The sequence below is a fragment of the Microcaecilia unicolor genome, chromosome 2 (genome assembly GCF_901765095.1).
Source record: "Microcaecilia unicolor chromosome 2, aMicUni1.1, whole genome shotgun sequence".
Classification (NCBI taxonomy): domain Eukaryota; kingdom Metazoa; phylum Chordata; class Amphibia; order Gymnophiona; family Siphonopidae; genus Microcaecilia; species Microcaecilia unicolor.
The window spans coordinates 171,783,888-171,808,373 of NC_044032.1; the positions used below are offsets into that span (position 1 = coordinate 171,783,888).

Consider the following 24,486-nt stretch of genomic DNA (forward strand, 5'->3'; position numbering starts at 1 on the left):
AACCACTCAATCATAAACCAGCTTCTCTGGTGAAAGAGCAAGTCCCACTCACTCCAACTAGATCCCACCCAGGCATTAAAATTCTCGAAGGATAATACTAGCTAGGCAAGAAAGTTAAGAATTGTAAACCAAGGTTAAAAAAAGTGTTTTAAGAAGGATTTAAATTTAGGGAATGAATGCTTATTACATATGTGAGATGGAAGATCATTTAGGTGAGAGGAAGAAAAAAGTTGAATGTCGAGTGGACTCTAAATGAGTCTCTAGGACCAGGTAGCACCAACTGGTTTGCATCAAGAGATCATAGTGAGCTTGATGGCGTATATAGAATAGTGAGGGAAGAAAAATATGATTGCTGATCAATGTAATAAGCTTTATGAGTCAAAGTACGAATTTTAAACAAAATCTGATATGATGTAGGCAGCAAATGAAGACGGGAAAGGAGAGAAGAAATATGATCTGATGTTCTTGCTTTACAAAGTAACCTAGCTGCTATATTTTGTACAGTTTGGAGGCATTTAATCTGAGAACTGGGTAGAGCAGCATTGACAGAGTTAAAGTAGTCTAGCCGTGAAATCAGAAATGCATGACATGCTGTGTGTATTAAGAAATGCATGCAGAAAATGTAATGTGTGTAAAAATATAAAATATGGTTGTATAACTTCAGAAATTTGTTTGTGAAACAAGAGTTGTGAGTCAAACAAGACATACAGATACTTGAAAACGGAAACCGGAGAGAAAGGGTGATCAAATAAGACTGGAACCAAATTGGGAGGTAACAAAGAACTGGAAACCCAGCAAACAGTTGTTTTATCTGGGTTCATGATCAGTTGGTTAGTAGAAAGCCAGGATGCCACAGAAGTTAATCATTTCTGGAGAGGCTCAAGGTCTAGATTAAGTGGAACATGGGGAAGATAAGGAAAATGTTATCTGCATACAAAAGGCTTTAATATCGAATTCTTGAACAATCTGAGCTCATGGGCTGATAAAGATGTTAAAAAGGAGAGGAGAAAGGATAGATCCCTGTGGAACACCAGAAGTAAGAAGATGATATTTAGAGTGACCTGCATCAGTACACACAGAGAAAACTCATGATGGTAAAAAAGAAGTACATAAGTACGTAATTATTGCCACACTGAGACAGACCAAAGGTCCATCAAGCCCAGAGTCCTGTTTCCAACAGTTGCCAATCCAGGTCACAAATACCTGGTGAGATCCCAAAAAAGTTCAATATATACATTCTAAGTCAGAGCATAGAGTTGAGAATCTATTGAACCAGTCCAAAACAGTACCTAAAGGCCCAATATCAGATAGACAGGATAGGAGAAGTGAGTGATCAAGTAAATCAAAAGCAGCTGAAAGATCCAAAGATACTACAAGTGAAATATCACCTATGTCCAGAGTTGAATTACAGAGAGGGGCAAAATGGAAAGATCGTCCAAGTACGAATTAGGGCGTTCTTACGATAACGTCCAAAAATAGACCTGTATAATGGAAAAATAGTGTGGGCGTTTTTCGACAATCGATTATCCCTGTAAGAAAACAATCAAATGACGAGCGCATAAGCGTGACTAAATTGGGCGCCCTAACACGGTCGACTATTGCAGGTGCAAACGACCAAATCACGTGGTGTGAAAAATAATGTACATAGGTGTATCGTAAGTACAATACATGTTGTTCATGCCATCTGGGTACGGAAATATATGAGGAACGCATATATGTGTCAACTACAGACATATCATGCTGCTCCGCCCATACTTCCATCATATGTGCCCATCTGAATATCCGGATCTGCATGCACTGTACACCTACTGCTCCACCAAATCTTCCATCATATGTGCCCATCTGAATGTCCGGATCTGCATGCACTGTACACCTACTAAACATGCAGTAAATGCATATTGTGTATATGTGAAAAGGGTCGGGTGGGGTGCGTCATCTATATAAGGCACGTTTCACACTCCTGCAGGCATGTGCACGTCAAAGACGTCTATGCTTACGAGGGCGTCCACGTGCTGATAGCGGCCATATATGGAATGGTCATCCATATATGGAGCTGTGCATGAAACGACGTCCCTCACGCAAGGTCGTCTATATAAGGCACCTCTTTTCCAACACGTGGAAAAATGGCACAACGCAGGGAGCCAAATTTTGGAGAAGAGGAGAGCCTGCTGCTTGTCCGGCTCTGCCTAAGGCACCGCCATCGCCTTTTCATCCAGCACCACCACCTGCCCCCCAGGCTGCAGGCCATGCGAGCCTGGTCCCGCATCCGGGAACGATTGGAAAGGTAAGGTTATGGCCCAACCCCCCTCCCCTCCTGTACCTACACATATAACAGCTCCGTCATCAATGTTACCAGCAGTAACTGGAGTGTCCATGCAAGGATCATGAGTAATATAGGAACATGCACAATCACTAATAATTTGTATGTTATTTAAACGACCACCATGATAACACATATGTAGTTTAACAAGCATACATTAGAATGTATACAAACGGTACTGTCTGGCCTCATGCCCACCTCTCTGCCATCATCTGCATAGGAACCAACTCGGTGGCTGCTGTGGGTGCTTCACCACCCCACCCCCAATATCAAATATGTATGGAGGGAGGGGTCATCTCCACTGGGGGTTCCACCCCCCAAAATGTTAAAAAGGTGGCTCCTATGATTCACTACCAATGGAGGTGCCCCCCCCCCCCAACACTGTAGACCCTCTCTCTCTGGTATGTGAATAGCAAATGAATGTGTGCAGAGGACAAAAAGGACCAACACCCCTGACCCCTGCTCTACAAACTTATATCTTACAGACGCTTTGGAGTCCACCGGGACCTCGAGTCCTTAAGGAGGCGGTTCCGGCGGGTGAGGCGGGAGAGGCCTGAGCTCATCCGGGCGGTGCGAAGGCACCTCAGGGCTCGCCGTAAGTATTCAAAAACAGGACACCTGTACACATTACTACATACATTTCATGAATAAAGCAAATGTGTTGTACAATATCACTTCCCATGTGCCTAATAGCCACCTAGTAAGTAATACCATATCTGTCCCAGATCAAGGATGCAGGTTGCAGGGGTTCTCCCATGAGCATGCTTGCAACGTCCGACCATCCTCCCGAGATGAATGAGATGATATGCCACACTTTACTATTCCCCTTATTGTGGTGGCTGATTACTGTGTCCTGGTACAGCTGCCTGAGGCCCTACTTTTACTGCATGTTATGGCCTAAATCACATAAAAGAATTGTGCTCAACACCCTTCCCACTGCCCCCCCCCCCCCAATAACTCCTACAACAACTGCCCATCAACCCCTCGTTGCATTTCACAATGCAAACATGCTGGTCAGCAATGAATTTGGTATGGCCACATGTCCTGCGTGGTGTGTGTCAGAGGAGGGTCCAGGGTTCTGTTTCATGTCATCTGATGCAGCTCATTCCCCATGGGCATAGGCTACGCCTTACCACACCCTGCCCCATGCCACCCAGCTACTGCACTATGCAAGCCATGGTGTATGCACTGATCTCAATCACACTCCTTTTACATACACAGGGCTCCACCAGCAGGAAAGTGAGCGCCAGGATGAGGAGGGCCACCACCCCCAGGAGGAGGAGGAGGAGGAGGAGGAGGAAGAGCAGGAGGAGGGGCACATGGAGGAAGAGGAGGAGCAGGAGCCAGGCCAGGAGGCGGGCCACCAGCAAGAAGAGGAGGAGGAGGACTCGGAGGAGGGAGTCCTCATTATAGACCTGCATGAGGACCCCTCCCCACCTGCAGCACCATCGCCTGGCCCACCTCCATCCCCTGGGCCAGCTTCTGTGTCCCCTGGCCCACCTCCATCCCCTGGGCCAGCTTCTGTGTCCCCTGGCCCACCTCCATCCCCTGGGCCAGCTTCTGTGTCCCCTGGCCCACCTCCATCCCCTGGGCCATCTTCTTCCGTGTCCCCTGGCCCACCTCCAGCCTTTGGGCCTGCCACTGTGGTGCGCCTCCTGCAGCAGCTGGTAGATGGCCAGCAGCAAATTATAGTTGGCCAGCAGCAACTTCTAGTTGGCCAGCACCAGCTGCTGCAGGAGGTGACAGCCCTGCGGCAGGGCAATGAGCAGCTCCAGGGCCCACTAAGGGTACTGCTGGGGCTGCTCATTGCCCTGCTACAGAGGGCCTTACTAAGAGGGCGTGGCCGCCCTTAATTTAAATAGGGGGCCTGTTGGTGTTGTGTGTGTGGGGGGAGGGAGGGAGGGAATTGTTGGGGTTGTGTGTGTGGGGGGAGGGAAATGTTGGGGGTTCTGTGGGGGGTGGGGGAGGGAATTGTTGGGGTGTGTGGGGAGGTGTGGGGGGAGGATGGCATTGTTGGGGTTATTTTGTAGGGGTGGGGGTGGGGATGGGGCCAAATAAATTTTTGTTATAATATAACTATCAGGGTGTGTGTGTGTTTGTCTCCCTTGTGCATTACATATCACCAAATGGTGCTGTTGAGTTGAGAGGAAGGAGGCAGCAATATGCACAGCATTAAATGTGCTGTGTGAATGAGAAGGTGATGTATGTCTGAGAATGTTGGCCAGACAGAACGCCACCTGTTCATTCCAACCTGCATGGCCCATATGTGCAGGGGGGTTGGGCCAGGGAGGCTGGATGGATATTTGTGTTCATTAATAAAAATGGCCAGCCAGCATCTCTCTCTCCCTTCCTCCCTCCCTCCCCTCCACCATACTGACCCACAATACAGAGTGCCATCAATAAGAGATTAATAGTGTACCACGTGTGATCTGCCAGGTACACACTTCCACATAACTCCAGGTACCACATACAAAGTGTTTGCTGTCTGATGGACACATATCCTTACCCACAAGCCACATTGGTGGGGTGGGGGGGGGGGGCAAGAAGGACCTACAATACAAACAGCTGGCTCATATTTTCACATTGAATACATCAGCTATGGTATATAATGCTGAGGAGCAAAAGGGAAACAATGGGAAACCCAATAGATGGATGGTTACTTCATCACAGTTGCAATGTAATACTTGTGTTAGGGAAGGCCACAAATAAAAATGGTACTCATTATTTGCAGGTGTGATCACACTTTCTCCAGTAGTTGATCAAGGTGTGTTACATTCAAGTATTCTGGGTTTGTGTCAAACTTTGTCGCTGAACTGACTTGCCTTAGGTGGGATTTGAACCAGCAACCTTATGATTATAAGGCTGGTGCTCTAACCACTAGGCCACAGCAGCCATCAGGCTTTAGCCACCACCAGTTACTTTGGGTTGGTACCTGTACACACACCCCTTTCCCTCACCACCACGTCATAGGCCTCAGTGGCACTACCTGTAGCCACCTCTATCATTTTGTCCAGGCTACCGATTAAAAACAATGTAATGTGCATGTTCCCTACCCTACTACTACCTATGGAGCAATTTAGGAAGGTGGTCCATAATGTGCTATACACATCGATTGCATTAATCATTCTCCCCTCCCCCGCCTATGGACCTTGAGAATGGGTGGCCACTTCATAAATGGGGACTGGGGTACACCACATAAACAAGGAAGATGGAACCTACCGGGAACCAATACAGCACCTCCAACAGCTGGCCCACACCACTGAGGACCTGCCAACCCCACAGTACAGTGCACAGGAACCTGGTGAAAACAGAGCTACCTAACATCTGACTCCAGACTACATACATACAGTGAATGCACACTCCTTGACTATGAGCACAAAGAGAAGAGGTGGCAGACAAATGAGAGCTTACCATGAACGTCTGTTTCAAGACTGTGTAGTGCGCCTTTTATCTTCTGGAACATTAGCTGCACATCTCCCTGATTGAAATGACCCTTACCGAGGGGTGCTTGATTTGGGGTGAGTGTAGCAAATTCGTGGCCCCCACACACTGCCTGCTACAACCAGGCAGAGAGAATGGGAGAAAGGAAGGGAGCATCAGGCGATGTGGAAGACAGGAAACGGAAGGCGTGGTGGCTGAGGGCCAACAATAATTCCCCCCCCCCCCCTAAATACACAGGTGTACCCAAGCATGCTAAGTGAGGGTAAAACCCTGTAACTGATTATTACGAACATCGGGCAAGGTCTCAGTGCAGGAAATGGCAGGTAAAATGGCAATGAAGAAAGGGAAGGCATGTGGAGACGCCCATACTTATCTACTCATAATCGAAACCATGTGTTCCTAATCGCTATCTCAGCTGGGCACGCTTAGGAATTATGTGTATAATTGAAAAAGTAGCGCCCAAATCAGAAACGCCTATTCCCCCGTCTCAATGGGCGTTCTTGGCGCCTATATAAACGCCCACTCCGTATTTTCGAAAACACCATTGGTACAATGCCACCACGCATGCCGCCGACCCGGAAGGGTAGTTTTCTCGAGGCAGAGGTGGAGCTCCTGGTACAAGAAATTGTACAGCGGCACCGGAGTCTGTTTGCTCCCACAGGGCAGAGGCTGGCAGCAACAGTAAAGCAGCGGGAATGGGAGGCAGTACGGGACAGCCTGAATGCTGTCTTCCATGCTGGGAGAGACGTGGAGGACTGCAAGAGGAAGTGGCGGAAGCTGAGGAGGGATGTTCGCAGGAAGGCAGGGGCCAATCCCCCAGGCAATGACACTGCCAACCTTACACCAATGGAGCTGATGGTGTACTCCCTCCTACCCCAGGAGGGCATCCACGGGATTGGCTCCATGGACACCTCGGGCCAGGCTGAGGACTCGGGTAGGTGTTTCATTATGCAGTTGGGGTATCTGTTGTGCTGCAGTACACTTGTGTTATAGAAGTTGGGGTCAGGGGGAGGGAGGTGAGGAGTGGGGGGCAGGAGGAGGGAGGTAGGTGGAGGTGGGGGTGGGAGTATCTCTGGCTGTCTTTCTGTATATTAACAGGCCACCTTTATGATGCTGTTGTGACCTGGTAACCCCTACTCACTAGCTCTCTACCCTTACTCCCTATCCCTACCATTGTGATTGGGTTTCCTCTTACTTGTCCTGTGTGCCCATATTTATAGAATTAATTGTAAGCTCTATTTGAGTAGTGGTAGTGGTCATGTGTGTTATAGGAGCAAGCAGACAGGGTGGGTGCTGTGTGTGTGTGTGAGCACCCCCAATATTGAGGAAAGATCATGTAGCTGTGCAGGGAGGAGTGTTGGTCACTGGGCTTAGCACCCCCAATACTACTTTCCAGTTGGCTCCTATGGGTGTGTGTAGGTTACTACTGTGGCAGAACTCTGGGGGCCGTCCTTCCCTACTACTCCCTCCTATTTTCCCATTTTACCAAACTGTGCCTAGTTCCTCCTGTGACCTCTGTGCTCTACTGAGTGAGGGACACATGCATTCAACTGAAGGAGCCTGTAATGGGGGTCATAAAGCAGTTCTATGCAGTTTAGCAAGTCAGTAGTAACACAACACATGCTGCAATGTTGTTCAATTTAACAATTATACAACTAACAGCTTGTGCACAACGTTGTGAGTGGTGTCCTTCTCGTGGCTGCTCATCCACCACCTCTACCCAGCTGCCTGCGGGCCTCTCTCTTTTGTACCCGTGTCAATTCCATTTCTCCTCACCATCTCTTTGCTGGGTCATCAGGTTGGGGGACATACCAATGTATATGAATGCTGAAATACAAAAGTGGGTTATTTGCACCAACACTATTCCTCTCTTGTGCTATACAGGTGAAGACTCAGAGGAGGCTGGCCCTAGTGGCCTGCAAGGCCAACGCCCTACACCATCCGTCCAGCCTCAACCTCCACAGCCTGCAGTCCAGCCTCCACCACCTGCACCAGCTGTGCATCCTCCGCGTCCACCACCACCTGCACCAGCTGTCCAGCCTCTACCACCACCAGCTGTCCAGCCTCTGCCAGCACCACCACCACCACCTGCACCCCAGCCTCTGCCAGCACCACCACCACCACCTGCACCGGCTGTCCAGCCTCTGCCAGCACCACCACCACCACCTGCACCGGCTGTCCAGCCTCTGCCAGCACCACCACCACCACCTGCACCGGCTGTCCAGCCTCTGCCACCACCACCACCACCACCTGCACCAGCAGAGGCCGCACCTCCAGCACCGGAGGACTTTGGTGAGGAGGAGGAGGGCCCAGCTCCCCGCCAGAGGCCATCCGCCCAAAGGAGGCAACTCCTGCGGCTGGCCACGGAACTACTCCGCCACAACGTGCGCTTGGAGGAGTACCGCCAGCAGAAACTGGAGCTGCAGCGCCAAGCACTGGAGGCACAGCAGCGAGCACACCAAGAACTCCTCCAGGCGCAACGTGAAGGCCACCAGGAGGTGCTCCAGCAACTGAGACGGCTGGAGCAGAGCATCCAACACCTGCACCCTCAGGGCACCGCGCCTACTCCAGCCCCCGTGCTGCTGGAGCAGCCCCTGCCATCAACCTCCTCCTCCACTGACCACCAGCAACCACCAGCTAAGAGGTGGGCATTGCGCTCCTCAGCCTCCGCACCCACTCCTGCTGCTCCCATTCTGGGTCCTGTGGCCAGACCACTACAACCAAGAAGGTGGCCCGATTTCCACGGTGCAGCCGAAGCCGCAGGCTGCCGTGGGGATAGAGAGGAGGACACTGGGAGCAGCAGCTCCGAAGAGGGGGAAGAGACTTCCCGTGCAGCACCAGCTGCAAAGGAAGGGCGTGGGAGGGGTAGGAGGGGACGGGGGAAGGGAAGGGGAAAATGATGGGACATGCTGTAGGGTGAGGGTTGGTGGGAGGGGGGTGGGTGTGGGAGGGGGGGGGTGGTGGTGGTGGTGGTGGGGTTCACCAAACACATATGCACTGTATGTAAAAAATAAATGCTCACTTACATTCACATAAAACTTGTTTCAATGAGTCTTTGTCTTGCTCTTACGCCAAGCTGGTAGGCATTGAGCTCTGCTCTGTGGGCTGGGGGTGGAGGGGGCTCCTCTTCCAGCTCATCTGGGGCCTCTTCTGGTGGTGGCTGTGGCTCCTCTGGGAGAGGCTGTCCTCTGCGCTGGGCCAAATTGTGTAACATACAGCACGCCACAAAGATCTTGGCCACCTTTTCTGGACTGTAGAGCAGCTCTCCTCCAGACCGGTCCAGACAGCGGAAGCGGTTTTTCAATAAACCAAAGGTGCGCTCAATGATCCCCCGGGTGCTGCGATGTTTCCTGTTGTAGGTTTCTTCTGGCCCTGGTTGTGGGTGGATCAGGGGGGTCATGAGCCATGTCCTCTGCGGGTAGCCTCGGTCACCTTTGCAGAAAAGCAGAATGAGATAGATGAGTGTGTATCGCTTGGAGCAGGTACAGGGGGGGGCGGGGGGATTTGGATAGTGGGTTGTGGTGGAGGAAGCCAGGGCGGAGGGTTGCCCAGTGGAGGAGGTCTAGTATGGGTGGTACATGCATGTTGCACTTACCTAGTAGCCATCCACCAATGAACTCCCCTCGCTCGAACCTGCGGAAGATGCCCGAGTGCTGTAGGATGTAGGCATCGTGGCTGGAGCCGGGGTACCTGGCACACACGTCTAATATCTCCCCCTGGGCATCACATACAACTTGCATGTTCATAGAATGAAATGCCTTCCTATTTCTGTAGGTGGCTTCGTGTGCCCGGGGGGGTCTGAGGGCTACGTGTGTGCAGTCTATCACACCGATGACCGAGGGGAATCTAGCAACAGCATAGAAGGTGGCCATGTTGTTGTGCAGAGCCTGGGGGGTGGTGGGGAAAGTGATGTAGTGTGAGGTGTGAGTTATGAAGGCATCCAGGAACTGGGTGAGACAGTGTGAAATAGAAGCCTGGGTGAGGCCTGTGTTAGCAGCTAATACGGATTGAAAACTGCCAGTGGCCAGGACAGAGAGAGCGGAAGTGATTTTGAGGTGGGCAGGGATGGGGTTATTCCTACGTGTCTGGGGCTGAAGGAGGGGTTTCAGCTGCTCACACAGCTGACGAATGGTGGCCCTATCAAACCTGAACCTTGTTAGACACTGCTGGTCAGTGAGTTGTAGGAAGGTGGTGCGGGGCCTAAACACTCGGGGCCGTGAATACCTCCTGCGGTGGGTGGCCTCTTCGTGTAGCATGAATGCCACAAGTGCATTAAGTGCATCCATATCCCCACCACCAGTGCAAGTATTAGGACTAGTAGTCAAACAGCAACACACACAGATCTGTCACTTCCAGGCACTACGCCCCTCTGGCCACTCACTCGCCAAACAGTACAGGCACACAGAGACAAACGGAGGTCAGGGAATACAGTATACACGTGGGAAGAGTGAATGGGGAGGGATAGGGGGAGAGGGAGGGGAAGGGGCGATAGAGCAAAGGAGTAGGAGTAAGGAACGGTGAAAGGGTAAGACACAAAAAGAGGCAGGGCACACAGACGACCGTCACAGGTACTGAACACGCTCGGCTTTCTCTCTGCAACCACCACTTCAGCTCTTCCACCAACAATATCGCCACTCTCCAACTACACACAATCGCTAATGGGTCTAAAGACGATTTCCTCCTTGCTCTGGTCGCTTTTATTTCGGGTCCATCATATTACGCCCATCTTCCCGCCCAACCAGAGCCCTTTCGCTATTCGTTATACGTTGTACCCGTCCACGTCGTATCACCGCCCCTAACACGCCCCCGACACGCCTCTTATTTGGGCGTTTTTACGTCCACGTACGAGCGACACGGACGCACTGAAACATTGCTTTCGATTATATGGATTTACTCGTTTTTGTGAGATTAACGTCCATCTCCCGATTTAGGTCGGCTCTTGGGCGTTTTTCTCGTTCGATTATAAGCAGGATAGTAACATAGTAACATAGTAGATGACGGCAGAAAAAGACCTGCACGGTCCATCCAGTCTGCCCAAGAAGATAAATTCATATGTGCTACTTTTTTATTTGTACTGTCCTCTTCAGTGCACAGACCGTATAAGTCTGGCCAGCCCTATCCCCGTCTCCCAACCACCAGCTCTGGCACAGACCCTATAATTGAATATAGATAGCTGAGGAAAGGTATGACAACAGTCTCAGTACTATGAAAGCTGCGGAAATGGGTGGAGCAGTCTTGATTAGAAAAAGACAACAGTTGTGATTAAACAACTTTCTCTGTAAGTTTGACCAGATTAGATACTGGCTGGTAATTAGCCAGAACAGTTGGGTCAAGGGAAGGCTTTTTCAAGAGAGAATGTTACACCGAAGCATTTTAGCAGTTCTTTAATGTGCAATTTGCACAAACTTTCATACAAAATGGACATCATTTAAAAATTTACTATGATGATGGTCCCTTTAATAAATATGTTCACATAATGAATAATAGAAAAACACTGGCATTTTTGCATCATGGCCAAAGTATGCATACATATAACCCACTAGTCTCATTTCATGCCATTAACATTGATCTTTCATAGGAACCATAAACATGGGTTTTCCCTTATGCTGGGCAATGATATATGCGTGTTAGTATAGTCAAGGTCAGCCCAAGGGTATCTGACTTCCAAAATGAACCTTCATGCATATGTTCCCCACAGCAATGGTTGAAAGCACTACTCCTACTCCCCCTCCCCCCTTCCATCACCACCACCACCACCATAGTCCAGCATCTCCCTGCAATTTCCTACCCTCTGAGATGTCCAGCATCTTCCCTTCCCTCCCCTATATTCTCAGGTTCCCAGTATATCTCCTTCCCCCCAGGGGCCCAGCATCTCACCTTCCCTTCTCTATCCTCTGAGATGTCCAACACCTCTCTTTCTCTCCCTCCTAAAGTTCAGCATCTCCCCTTCCAGGTGTCCAACATCTTCCCCTTCTCCCCAGGGGTCCAGTATCTCATCTTCCCTACCTCCTTCAGGAGGTCAGCATTTCCCTTCTCCCTGTTGCTGATGATCCTGCTGTCGTCTTACTTCTGTCCTACAGAGCCACAACCTGCATCAAAAACCAACTCAGTGCAGTGGCAGGCCTTCCAGCACCAAGTGTGCTTAAGGACTGTCGGGTCCCACCCACTGTTTCCTCCAGGCTGAGCGGATGTCCTCCAATTACATTGTTACCAGAAGGGGGTGGTGCTTCGATGTTGTGTTTTCAAACTCTAGGGACAGGCAGGTTCCCTGGAGTCTGAAGAACTTGTCTGTCCCTCACTATTGAAAACATGATAGTGAAACAGCACCCCCCACTGGCAGGACTGTAGATGAAGGACTCCTGCTCAGCTTACAGGGAACAGTGGTCCCACCTACTCCAGCAAAAATATCCTGTTGGAGATGACAGGAGAAGCAGGCCTTGAGTGAGTGTGCGTGTGGGTATTTAAAAGCCTACTGCCACATTGACAATGGCTTGCTGCTCTGCTGCAGTCTTGCTGGCTGTGCTAGTGCTGCACTGCCACCCAGGCAGATGTCTAGTCTGTGTAGTAGATAGGTTACCCTGAGTACATTGACCTTGATGACAGAAAATACAAAGTTCACATTATGGAGGAGGTACATGAATATTTATCTCCATTACTTTCATATGCCTGGAAGATGTATAAACTTATATTAAAACCTCATGAAGTATTAAAATTATTTGCAAGCACCATTCATACACTACTATCGTTTTAAAAGAGTAAACGTTTGTAAACTCCAATTGCATCTCTCTTACAGGTTTGGCCAGAGTTTGGAAAAGGAATGAAGGCACTGCACACAACAGAGTCTTCCTTTTCAAACTGGAAGTGAGCAATGAATAAAATTCACGATCAACTTACCACAGGAGGCACAGCAAAGATAAGGGAGACCACCGCCATTGAGCTACACACACCAAACTGAAAACAAGGCAGAGGACAAAAGACACACTTTGAAAACACGGAGCCCCACCCTCTGAAACTTCAGCTACGTTTTGCACCCAGTAACCGGTATTTTGTATACAAAGTTCAGTACAGTGGTCTTTCTATCAAAAAAAGGCCTGGGAGCAAATGAATTTATTACAATAACATTATAGTTGAAAAACCCCTGATGTACTGTATGTAATGCTATAAAAAATTAATTCAGCAAATGGTTGCTATAATTACAACTAGTGGAAATAGGAATGGATATAAAGAGAGAACCATGTTTTATAAATGTTTTGTGGATAGTTGTGAACATCGTGCAGGTCACCTCAGTAACTTCATTATACTTGGAAGATGCAAGATTCATAGATCCGTATCAATTGTTTAAAAAAAATTCACCACTTAATGGTTATCCATTTAGTTTATAAGAGAAATACTTTTTCAATGCAGCTCTAGTCATGATTAAATAGAACATCGGAGGAGAAGACATCTTGAACACTAAAATCCACGTAAGCCACAGATTCTCTGCATCACTGTCATACTGAGGACAGAAGGGGGAATTGAGGAAAGTTGGGAACCAGAAAGATCTGCACTAAACTGGTGTTCTGAACAGGGTGCTCTGTGCAGAACAACCTTCACAGAACACTAGCTAGGATGGATCTCACACCTAAATTTGAGTACGAGCATTTACGCCTACTGAAACCTGGTGCAAATGCTGACACACAACTAATGGCAGTTGGGCACATAAATGACAGTATTCTATTACACTGTGCATAAATTCCAGGAATGCCCCTGACCCGCCCATGCCCCTCCCATAGCCACGCCCCCTTCTGACTTGCATGCCATAAAATTTAGAGACACGTGTTATAGAAGAGGATGCGGGGCTGATCTGCATGTAACTGCAAATGAGTGCCAATTAACACCAATTATTGACGTTAACTAATTAGTGTAGTGTACACAGAGATCAGGGATCCACACCCAAATTTGTGTGCCCAACTTTGGATGACCTATAGGGAACCCAAGAGAGAATGGGATCTCTCAGTCTTTGAACCATCCCCACCTGACTATTTATGTTACTTCGAAGAAAGTCTGGGACTAGATTCTATATATGGCGCCTGAAAAATCAGTGCTGAAAATATTTCTGCCTAGGTGTATTCTGTAAACTGTATCTAGATTTACGCGCAGTTCATAGAAAACGCCTATCCGGTTTATAGAATACACCTAGCGGCCATGCCTACACCTAATTCTAGACATATCCATTTATGCCAAGTAAAACTTGGTGTAAATATTGGCACCTAGGTTAGGAATGGAGCAGGTATACTCTATAAATATGGGCATAGATTTTCAGAATGCTCACGGCCTGCCCATTCCACACCAATGGCCATGCTCCCTTTTTGTCAGCACACATTAGAATTTATGTACACCACATTACAGAATACGCCTAGCAATTTGTGCATGTAAATTCTAATTAATGCCAATTAGTATTAATAATTGCTTGTTATGTGGCAACTATCGCCACTGATTGGCTTGTTAAATAATTAAATTGTGTACACAAATTCAGAATACGACCGGATTTCCATGCACAATTTTGGTAGCACTATATAGAATACAGGGGGTGAAGGCAATTTTATAATCTTGCCACCCATATTTATGAGCCCCTTTTCCGTATAAGTGTATAGAATACTAGCACTTATGCCCATAAGTGGATACTTACCCACAAATGTGCCAGCAGGATGCCCAAGGACTATTCTGTAATGACCTGCCAACTGCTATTGAGACGGATATGGGAGAAGCCACTGCGTGTCCTGAGATTAGTAACATGAAATGTTGCTACTAATTAGGTTTCTGCTAGTACTTGTGACCTGGATTGGCCACTGTTGGAAGCAGGATACTGAGCTAGATGGACTTCTTTGACTGGGTGACCAAAGACTGGATGAAGGACGTGCACTGGAAGCAATCCACTTGGATTTCAGCAAAGTCTTTGATATGGTCCCTCACAGAAGACATGTGAATAAGTTGAGAGGGCTGAACTTAGGACCAAAAGTGGTAAACTGGATAGGAAACTGGTTGGCTGACAGGTGGCAAGGGGAGTGGTAAACAGAATCCGCTCGGAGGAAAGGAAGGTGAGCAGTGGAGTTCCTCAGGGGTCGGTGCTGGGGCCGGTTCTGTTTAATATATTTGTGAGCGATATTGCTGAAGGGCTGGAAGAAAAGTTTGCCTTTTTGTGGACGACACAAAGATAGCCAATACAGTGGATACCCTGGAGGGAGAAGAAACAATGAGAAGGGATTTCCAAATATTAGAAGAATTGTTGAGGGTCTGGCAGTTAAAATTTAATCAATGCAAAATGTCTGGGGTAACTCGTACTCTCCTGGTTTCAGACGTCAAAAACCTTTGCTTTACGAATAGAAACCCTTGGTGAATTTTTTTTCTTTTTTTTTTTTCTTTCTTTTCTTTGATGAGACTGATGAGCATTTGAAAAAAAGAAAAAAATTTACCAAGGGTTTCTATTTGTAAAGCAAAAGTTAAAATTTAATGACAAGAAGTGCAGAGTGATGCAGTTTTGGAGGCCTTATCTTGCTAAAGATGGAAAAAGTCTTAAAACGGTGCAAAGAAATTCTACAAAAATGGTATGGGATTTGCGTTGCAAACTGTATGAGGAGAGACTTGCTGACCTGAACATGTATACCTTGGAGAAAAGGAGAAACAGAGTCAGGAAGGCATGGAACTAAAGGACATGAATTGAGGTTGAAGGGGGGCAGACTCGGGAGTAATGTCAGGAAGTATTTTTTTTCACAGAGAGGGTGGTGGATACATGGAATACCCTCCCGCAGTAGGTGGTGGAGATGAAAACGGTAACGGAATTCAAACATGCATGGGAAAAACACAAAGAAATCCTGTTTAGAAGGAATGGATTCACAGAATCTTAGCAGAGATTAGGTGGCAACACCGATAATTGGGAAGCAAAACTAGTGCTGAAGCAAAGTCCCTTGAACTTCTGGCTCGTTTGAGCATGGATTCAACCACCAAGGAATGATGAGGCAATTGTGGCCTATCAAAACCAGGTGCACTTTGAATCCAGTTCATGGTGTCAATCTTGGAGAGTACTGGGACAGACAGAGGGGACTCCCAATTCTTCACCTGAATGTCTCACAAGATCTTGTGAAGAGGGACAGTCTCTAGGAGGAGAGTCATAATCTAGAACCTCGAACGTCTCAGCTCTGGGTTCGTCCTCCATCTCCAACTTAATGGGGAGGGAAGCTGCTATTTTCTTAACAAAAGCAAGGAAGGAGAGACTCTCAGGTGGAGATTTATGCCTCTCCTCTGGTGGGGAGGAGTCTGATGGTATTCCATAAGCCTCCTCCTCCGAGCAGTACAGTGGATCCTCATCAAACATCCATGAATGGTTCGAATCAGAATCAATGAAGAACTCTTCATGGGAGGAATGAGACCGTGCCTGCTTCAAATGAGAGAAACCATGTCTATGCTTGGAATGGTGCTGAGATGCACGTTTTCCTCTAGACTCTGGTGAAGCTTCCTCCACCATCGATGGAGTGCCCCATGCGGCTCCGGTGTAAGTGAGAGTGCCACAGGCTGAGGGCCTTGCTGGGCAGACTGCATTGCAGTCATGGCTGGCGCAAGTGCCCTTTGTGCCAATGAACTCTGCAGCTGTAAAAGCCCTGCCAAGTGCTCTTGGAACATGGCCCAGATCCATTCATCAAGGGCTGACATTGGCAAAGACTGGGGCATCAGTGCAGAGTTGTTGGTGTCACCTCAGGTACCGGATCCTGTATACCTGGAGACCAGTGTGAAGGCATCTCCAAAACAGATGGTAGTGGTCCTCCCGGCACTGATGCTTCTTGGGTACTGACTGCATCAATGCCCTTTAGCTTCTGGCACTGTGCGTTGAGGGAAGGGGAAATAGCCGTGGCTAAATCAAACGACTCAATGGTGAATGAAAAAAGGGGGAAAGCTCATCTTAAGAAAAACAGGGAGTACCTGACCAAAGCTCAGGCTATGAAGACCCTGTGAGCTGAAAAAAAAAAGAAAAAAATTTAAAGCTAATCAAAATTAAACTAAGAAGGTATGGGGAAATAATAAAAAAATAAAAAAAAAAGAGAAATCCTGGAGGGAAACTAAGCGAGGGAAGGCACCAAAATAGTGGTAGCAACGATGGTACTGAGAGAAGCCTCTTCAGGTGCACTTTCCCCTCACCACAGGCGAAAAAAGACTGATTGTCCTGCACTCATGAGTCAGGTGGGAAGGCACCCGTGCATGTGCGGTGGGAGTGCTGCCTCAAGCTCTTAAAGAAATATTACTCTGGGCAGTGTTTCTGCACTGGGCTCCATGGATGACATCACCCACATGTAAGAATAACCTGGCCTGCTTATCCTCGGAGAAAAATATTTTAAAATTTTTGCTGGAGGGGGCATATCAGGGAGTGGAAAGTAGGCAGTCCAGCAGTATTCAATTAGAGCAGGATTACTACCTGAGCCCCTACCACCTACAAAATAGGTGTTCGTAACTGCTCACATCGTAATTTTAATTTTTTTAATGGCTGTACACTAATGGCAAAATTAGCGCATGGCAATTAATACAAAAATGGAGAATCAGCCATTTTACTGCCATGGCCTTAGCACACGTGAAAATCCAAATAAGGGCACACTAAGGCCACTTTTTGCGGCAGCTTAGTACAAGGAACCCTTAGGGCTCTGTTTACTAAGGTGCGCTAGCATTTTTAGCGTGCACTAACACTAGAGACACCCATAGGAATATACGGGTGTCACTAGCATTAGCACATGCTAATTTTAGTGTGCACTAAAAATGCTAATGTGCCTACAATGCGGCTTAGTAAACAGGGCCCTTAGAGTCTTAAGTTTGGCTGAACATAGGGCACAAAGTTAGAAGCCTAATTCTGGCACCTAAATTTAGGAGGACAGCTTTTTTTTTAAATATTGAGCTTTAAACATTGTTTCCTTCTGTTATAGTTTACAAGCAAAAACGTCTGTTTTGTGAAAAATGAAACGGGCCCTAGGAAGGCTATCGGCTAAGTGATGTCTCCTCTTTCCCCTGCCCTCCACTCCATGTCCAGCGATTCTCCCCTCCCATCCATGTCCAGTGACTCACCCCAGCCCCCACCTGCCCCCCTTTTAAGCACCCAAGGTTGAGTTCAACCTCATCCCTCACCTGCCCACCCTCGTCTCCCACAACAGCCCTCTTTTCCTTCCTGCCGCCCTGCCATTAAAAATTTCATTTTACCTGAAATCGCAGCTGTGGCAGTGAACACGGCAGACTCGGCTCGTGTCGCCTCCAGCCTTCACTTTCCTTCCCTCTCTATGTCCTGCACTCCTCTGATGTTATTTCGTCTTTCCGCGAGGGTGGGACACGGAGAGGGAAGGGAAGGCTGGAGGCGAGCTGACATATGCTCATTTGCATATGGTTACAAACCCAGCCAGCCAGGGATGCAGATGGACAAGTTATTATATAGGAGATTATAGATGAAGAGAAAAAGATAGCAATAAAGAGAGGTGAGTGCTGTATGCTGAAGAACTTGCCATGACCTAAGAAGAAAAAGTGCATTGAAGACTTGTGCTTGTTGCTTGGATGTGTATTCTATGGATTCATGCACCCTCTCGTGGTAGGCAGGTGAACTTTCAGGTATTTAGTAAGAAAATTACCACGGAGCATTTAAGATGAAAGCATTACAATATTCCTGAATTCAGTACTGTTCCTGCTGACATGGTTGGAACCCTAAGTTAACAATGACCTCTAATAATGCAATCTGAGAAAAGGAAGGGTGTCAATTGTTGATAACATTATATAGGGAAGGAACAGATACTTTATTCAGGTAAACAGACTATCTTAATTCTGCCAAAATACTATTTAATTTGGGTGCCTAATTCTGATGAATTAATTGCTAAAAGTGAGAACCAGATACATACAGATATACAGTAACTGTGTTTTATAAGAAAGTTATACATGTTCCAGCTACAAAATACCGACCCTGAGGGGGAGAGGATTTCTTGCCAAGGCAGAGTACTAGAAATGAAAAGAAACTAAATATTTGTCAAATGTTAGCTACAAATGTACACAGCTAGTGGTGAAACAATTACCCTTTTGTTCAAATAAATTTAAAAAGGGGTGGGGGTAGACTTTTGTCTGCTTTGAGTCTTGCACATTATCTCTGGGATTCAGTAATATTGCACCTTTTTCTACATGGAAATCAAAGCGTATTCTATAACAATGTGCATAAATTAAAACTGCTTAGCTAACCAGCACTGTTAATTGGATATTAACAAGCAATTATCAGCACTAATTGGCATTAATTACGCACTCATCTAACTAAGCATATTCTATAACGTGGCACACGCAAATTCTAAGTTGCATAGTTGAAAAGAGGGGGTAGGGCCATGGGCAGGGCATGGGCATTTCTAAAATCTATGGGCCCTGTTTACTAAGCTGCGCTGTAGGCGTGCTAATTTTTAGAGCGCGGTAAAAAGTTAGCGTGCCTACAGTGCTGCTTAGTAAACAGGGCGCTGAGTGCATTGTTATAGAATATAACCACTCTGCACCCAATTTAGGCATCAGGATTTATGTGGAGAGGCACTCCGCATAATTCTATATTCCTGTGAAATTAAAGCCTATTCTATAAAATTTAGGCAAACTATAGAGTGTACACCTAGGCATATTTTTTTTCCAAGAGGAATTTTCAGACACCATACATAGAATCTAGCCCTATAGGCATTCACTAAAATACTAAAATTAATTATATTCACTTGCAGTCCTTTAGAAAAGAAAGGCAGATGTAGCCCACGATCAGCTTCAGCGGTGATGCAGAGTAGAATTTCAGAAACTGGATCTTGGTCATAAAATTCAATTACTTAATGAGGGCTATCTTGTTTCAGTTGGTCATTGTGCTGACCTATTAACGCAAGTCCTCAAAATAGAAACTGGTTTGAATACGAGACTAAAATAAAGAAAAATATCGTATGTCTTCGTATTTTGCTTTTTTTTTCTTATTATTATTATAACTTTTGCATAGACAGTGTCACATTCAATTTAATAACTCTACTAGAAATTGTACTGATCTGGCGCTACAGTTCCATGTGCTAGCGTTCATCTTTTACTTTTCATAGCGGATTGTTTAAGCCATATTAAGGGAATAACACCAGAGAAACGTACTTGCATTTGTTTTGTTTTACAAAGAAGATAGTTCATTTCTATGCTCCGGAAAGCCCATTCACGATCGACGGTTTAACGGGCATTTGTAGTCACCTTTGGTGAATGAATCAGCATTTTAAGTGCATCCTTTTAACTGGGGATGTTCTCTGCCCCCAGAGAATACATATAAGCCTGCAAGTCTCGCAAACGCTGATCCTAAGATCAACGTTTAAAAAAAAAAAAAGGGGGGGGGGGGTATCTGTAGGACTTGGTCATGGCAGAAGATCAAGACCAGTAGCTTTAAAACTCTCAGTAACATTTGTAGGGCTCGGTCCCCCGGTGCGCAGTAGCACTGGAACCGTTTATCAAGGACTGAATAGCAATCTGCCCTGCGCTTTAACCAGGGACCCATCCTCGCTGAAAACCAGAACAAAATAGTGTACAGTGATCATGTAAATGACAGTTTGAAAATATGTAAGAAATAATTGGGTAAAACAAAAACTTTCGCCCCATTTTACTAAATTGCACCTGAGTTTATTTCCCCAGAAATTTTAAACTCAGGGATTATGAACCATATTGATTGTCCGTTCCTTAGATGTCCTGCATTTCGTCAAAACTAATTTTCCTTTCAAACACATTTGTATTACACTGGAGATAAAAATCGCTAAAAACTATACCTGCTTTCGTGTTACTCTTAATTATATATATAAAAAAGAACCATTTGCTAGAGTTCCTGATGTGCAACAAACATCTACAATGCATAGTGATCAATGATTGTGTTTTCCAGAGCTATAGAATTTCTTTTACGAACCGAAACAGAATATTTTAATTATGTAAAAGCCACAAAACTGCGTTCGGCATGGCAGAACAGGAAAAAGTTATGTAGAAAATAAAACCATAGAATGCATTTTAATTAAACGAGGAAGCATTGACATTTTTTAAAACGTGTTTTAATCTGTAAACTTTACGTACGAATGATTACTCTACCTAGGAATTTGAAAGTGTTTTCACTTTTTTTAACCTAATTGCTCATAAAAGTTGTTTGTGCATTTTCAGATATCCACATAGACGCACAGTATCCTCTGGCTCAACAAGACGTGCAACCTGCAAAATACTCAAGGATCTCATTAATGAAAGAAAAAACTGTCAGACTGTGCCACCGTTGATTTGATCTTTGCAGTTGGTCTTCTACTCTGGAAAGAAAAGGGAAAAAGAGAGACAAGAAAAGACTTCCCGGACTCCTGCGGCGAGTGCCTGGCATGCCCCTGCTGTGGGACCAAGACACAGGAAGGGTGAAGCATCCGCGCTCCGCAGGCTCAGAAGCGGAATCCCCTTGGGGGCTCGCGGCTCCTTCGTCCCTCCCCCGCTTCGTTCACACCTCAGCTTGCCTGGTGACGTCATGCCCATTGTTTTGGTGCGCCCAACCAATCGGACACGCCGCCTGGATACTACGGGGGCCGAGATGGGCCCTGCCTCGCGTTTGGAGGACTTCCCCGCGCCTAGCCTACCGCATGGCGCAGGGCGCGCTGCCTGGTTTTCCTGCAGCTTTAACAGCTCTGACATGGAAACGCCGTTGCATTTTCAACGCGGCTTTTTCCAAGAGCAGCCGCAGCATCGCTCGCAGCAGCTGCTTTGCCAGAGCCCGGACGAGGAGCAGGACGGCCCATGTCTCCACTGCAACAGCTGCGCCTTCTACGGCGAGGCGGGGGATAACCTGCCCCTTCTTCGCACCTCCTCGCCCTTGACAGGAGCTTTCCGGAGCAACTCTTCCCCAATCTCGTGCTCCTCCCGGCCAGGCAGCCAGCTGAACGTGAGCGAGCTGACGCCTTCCAGCCATGCCAGTTCGTCCAGGCAGCAGCACCAGTACCACCAGCAGCAGCAACACCCTCAGTACCACCAGTGCCATAGCCGGCAGCAGGCGAGCCCCAGCAGCACTGGCAGCGGCGGCGGCGCCCGCAGGGAGAGCAACCCTTTCACGGAAATAGCCATGAGTAGCTGCAGGTACAACGGCGGGGTCATGCGGCCGCTCAGCAACCTGAGCTCGTCCCGCAGGAACCTGCACGAGCTGGACTCGGAGTCGCAGCCGCTGCAGCCCGTCCCCAGCGGCCCCGCCGCGCCCGAGATCGTGGTCTCCAAGCCGGAGCACAACAACTCCAACAGCCTAGCGCCCTACGGTTCCGGGGCAGGGGGCGGGGGCCAGGGCAACAGCGGCAAGTCCAACAAAAAGAAAAACCAGAACATCGGCTACAAGCTGGGGCACCGGAGAGCGCTTTTTGAGAAGCGGAAGCGCCTGAGTGACTACGCGCTCATCTTCGGCATGTTCGGCATCGTGGTGATGGTCATAGAGACGGAACTTTCTTGGGGAGCCTATGACAAGGTAATGGGGAAATCTGCCGCCCCCCTCCATTTAGTCAGTTGTTTTCATCCCCTTCTCCCGGCCACAGGTAAGCCTGGAGATACTCCAAATTCGTCCTGGAAGTTTGCGATTTACCCCGCCCAAAACGTGACTATGCCTATGGGCAACTTGCAAGAAGGGGAAAAGTAGTTTGGGGGAATCTCTTCATAAAGGCGGTTAAAACATCCCAATAAGTAAATAAAAGCTGCACTCCAAAAAGCATCGCTTTTGGCTTTTTAATGGCCAGTAGCTATGGAAAAAAGGTAAAACAGAATAGTAACTTTGTTGCTTATTCTGTTTGGGCAGCAGCACAGCTGATATTTCCTCCGTTGCCTTGGTAGCATCTTGGAGTTTATTTTCAGCTTTTACCCCTTGAGTGTTGTGACAGCTGCACCAACGTTTTGATTTAGACCACTAGCATCGTGCAACCCTAACACTATATTTAATGTAACTTCGCTCTAGACAGTATACACTGGTCAAGAAGAATGACAAAATAAATAATAAACCTTTATAAAGTGTAATTGTTTCATAGAAACTTGAAACATTTTCTCTGTTGCAGGGGTCGCTGTATTCGTTAGCTCTAAAATGCCTTATTAGCCTCTCCACGATTATTCTGCTTGGGCTTATTATTGTATACCACGCAAGGGAAATTCAGGTAATGTTCTATTTTATACATATAAGTTTCAACCTATTTTATTAAAACATGTAACACAACATTAAAAAAACAAATACAACTATAATAAAAATGAGCACAGGCTGATACAGAAAAAAAATCACTGCTCATTTTGAAACATATTCCTTTTGTATCAAGATTTCCATCTGAAATGTAATAAATGTACACTGCTTTTACTCTTGAGAAATAGTTCCCGGAGAAAGTCTGTTACCTTCAGTATTGCTGCAGTGCTATACGTTTTTTTTGTTTTATAGGCTGAGAAGAGAGTTGCATGCTGTAATATGGTGTTTAAACCATAAACCCATGAGTGTCTTTCACAGATAAGCGACAATGTCAGATGAAAATAAGATTTTATAAAGGTTGTGTTGGAGGACTACATAAACTTGTAAAGAGATTAATGTTAGAGGAAAGAGGTGCAGAGTTATGTTGTATGATAGAAGCCTTTACTTGATGAACCTATTTATTTATTTAGCTTATTTGTTAACCATCTTAGACTGTATATATACATTCCATGCTGCCCTGGTCTAGTATATTTCATACCATTCCCAGTTGAAAGGGCATCTACTTACAGGGTCTTTATGAAGCTCATTTTCAAAGTAACCTATGTAACTTTATAAGTCTATGTGCTTGAAAATACACCTCCACTTAACTTTGTAAGTCAATGTGGGTTGACAGTGGCCAAGTGATTTATAGGTCAGGCTCAAATATATCTCAATGAGCTAGGTACTCGATGTAAAATCTGATACACAGACCAAGTAACTTTTCAAGCAGCAAAAACAGAGTGCATCTGCAATACCATGCAATCTTTCTAATAAATCCGGTGCACTGTTCTGTAATGTACTGCTGTAAAAGCTTGCCTAATGAAAGTTTCAAAACTGAAGGTTAATAAAATAAAATATTTGTCTTAAAGGATCAAGAACATGCTTATCCACCAGATTGCAAAACTGTTTAGAACTCTTTACTTTGGTCTTGCTAATTGTGATATATTGTTCTGTTGAAATGGTTTGTTTTGTTTTTGGTAACGACTGCCCTGTAATAAATACACTTTCGGTTTAATCATAATAATAAATTAATATTTTTTGTTGTTTAGAGATACAGATCACCTTTGACTACTTTTTTTTATTTTTTTACAATAATCGAGGTTTGCAAGCCCATCTTAAATGTTCCATGGTTTACCCCCACATTATATTAATGTCATTACAGAAGAGTTCGGTAAGGTAGAAAGCAAAGAAGCACAAGGAACCTTCAAGTTAGGGTCTCTCAGCTTTGCTCTATTGGTCTGACCGGAATGCCCTTGGTTCCAGACTCTACACCAAAGGTGTTAAGCTGCTTATACACATTCTGTGAATCAACTTCATTGTATGTGTTGACTTAAAAAAAAAAGAACCTGGATGACATTGTTACCTTTTGTATATCATTCCTTCCCTTTTCTTAAAAAACATTTGCCAAATCGTTGATGGCTTTTACCTGCTTGGAGCTTAGGACAGTTTAAAAATAAGGAAGCTGCTTTCCTTTCAAGGAAGCCGCAGGGAAGCCTCTAAG

The 24,486-nt window shown here is 46.4% G+C and overlaps 1 protein-coding gene across 2 annotated transcripts in view; it reads left to right on the plus strand.

The window, feature by feature from the left end:
- The first annotated feature begins 21,275 nt into the window (after positions 1-21,275).
- KCNN2 (potassium calcium-activated channel subfamily N member 2) overlaps positions 21,276-24,486 on the plus strand; it is a 306,088-nt gene continuing 302,877 nt past the window's right edge. For both annotated transcript variants that reach the window (XM_030192324.1, XM_030192323.1), the window contains exons 1-2: positions 21,276-22,253; positions 22,831-22,926. In XM_030192324.1, the coding sequence (XP_030048184.1) occupies positions 21,276-22,253; positions 22,831-22,926 (1,074 nt within the window). The remainder of the gene's footprint in view (positions 22,254-22,830; positions 22,927-24,486) is intronic.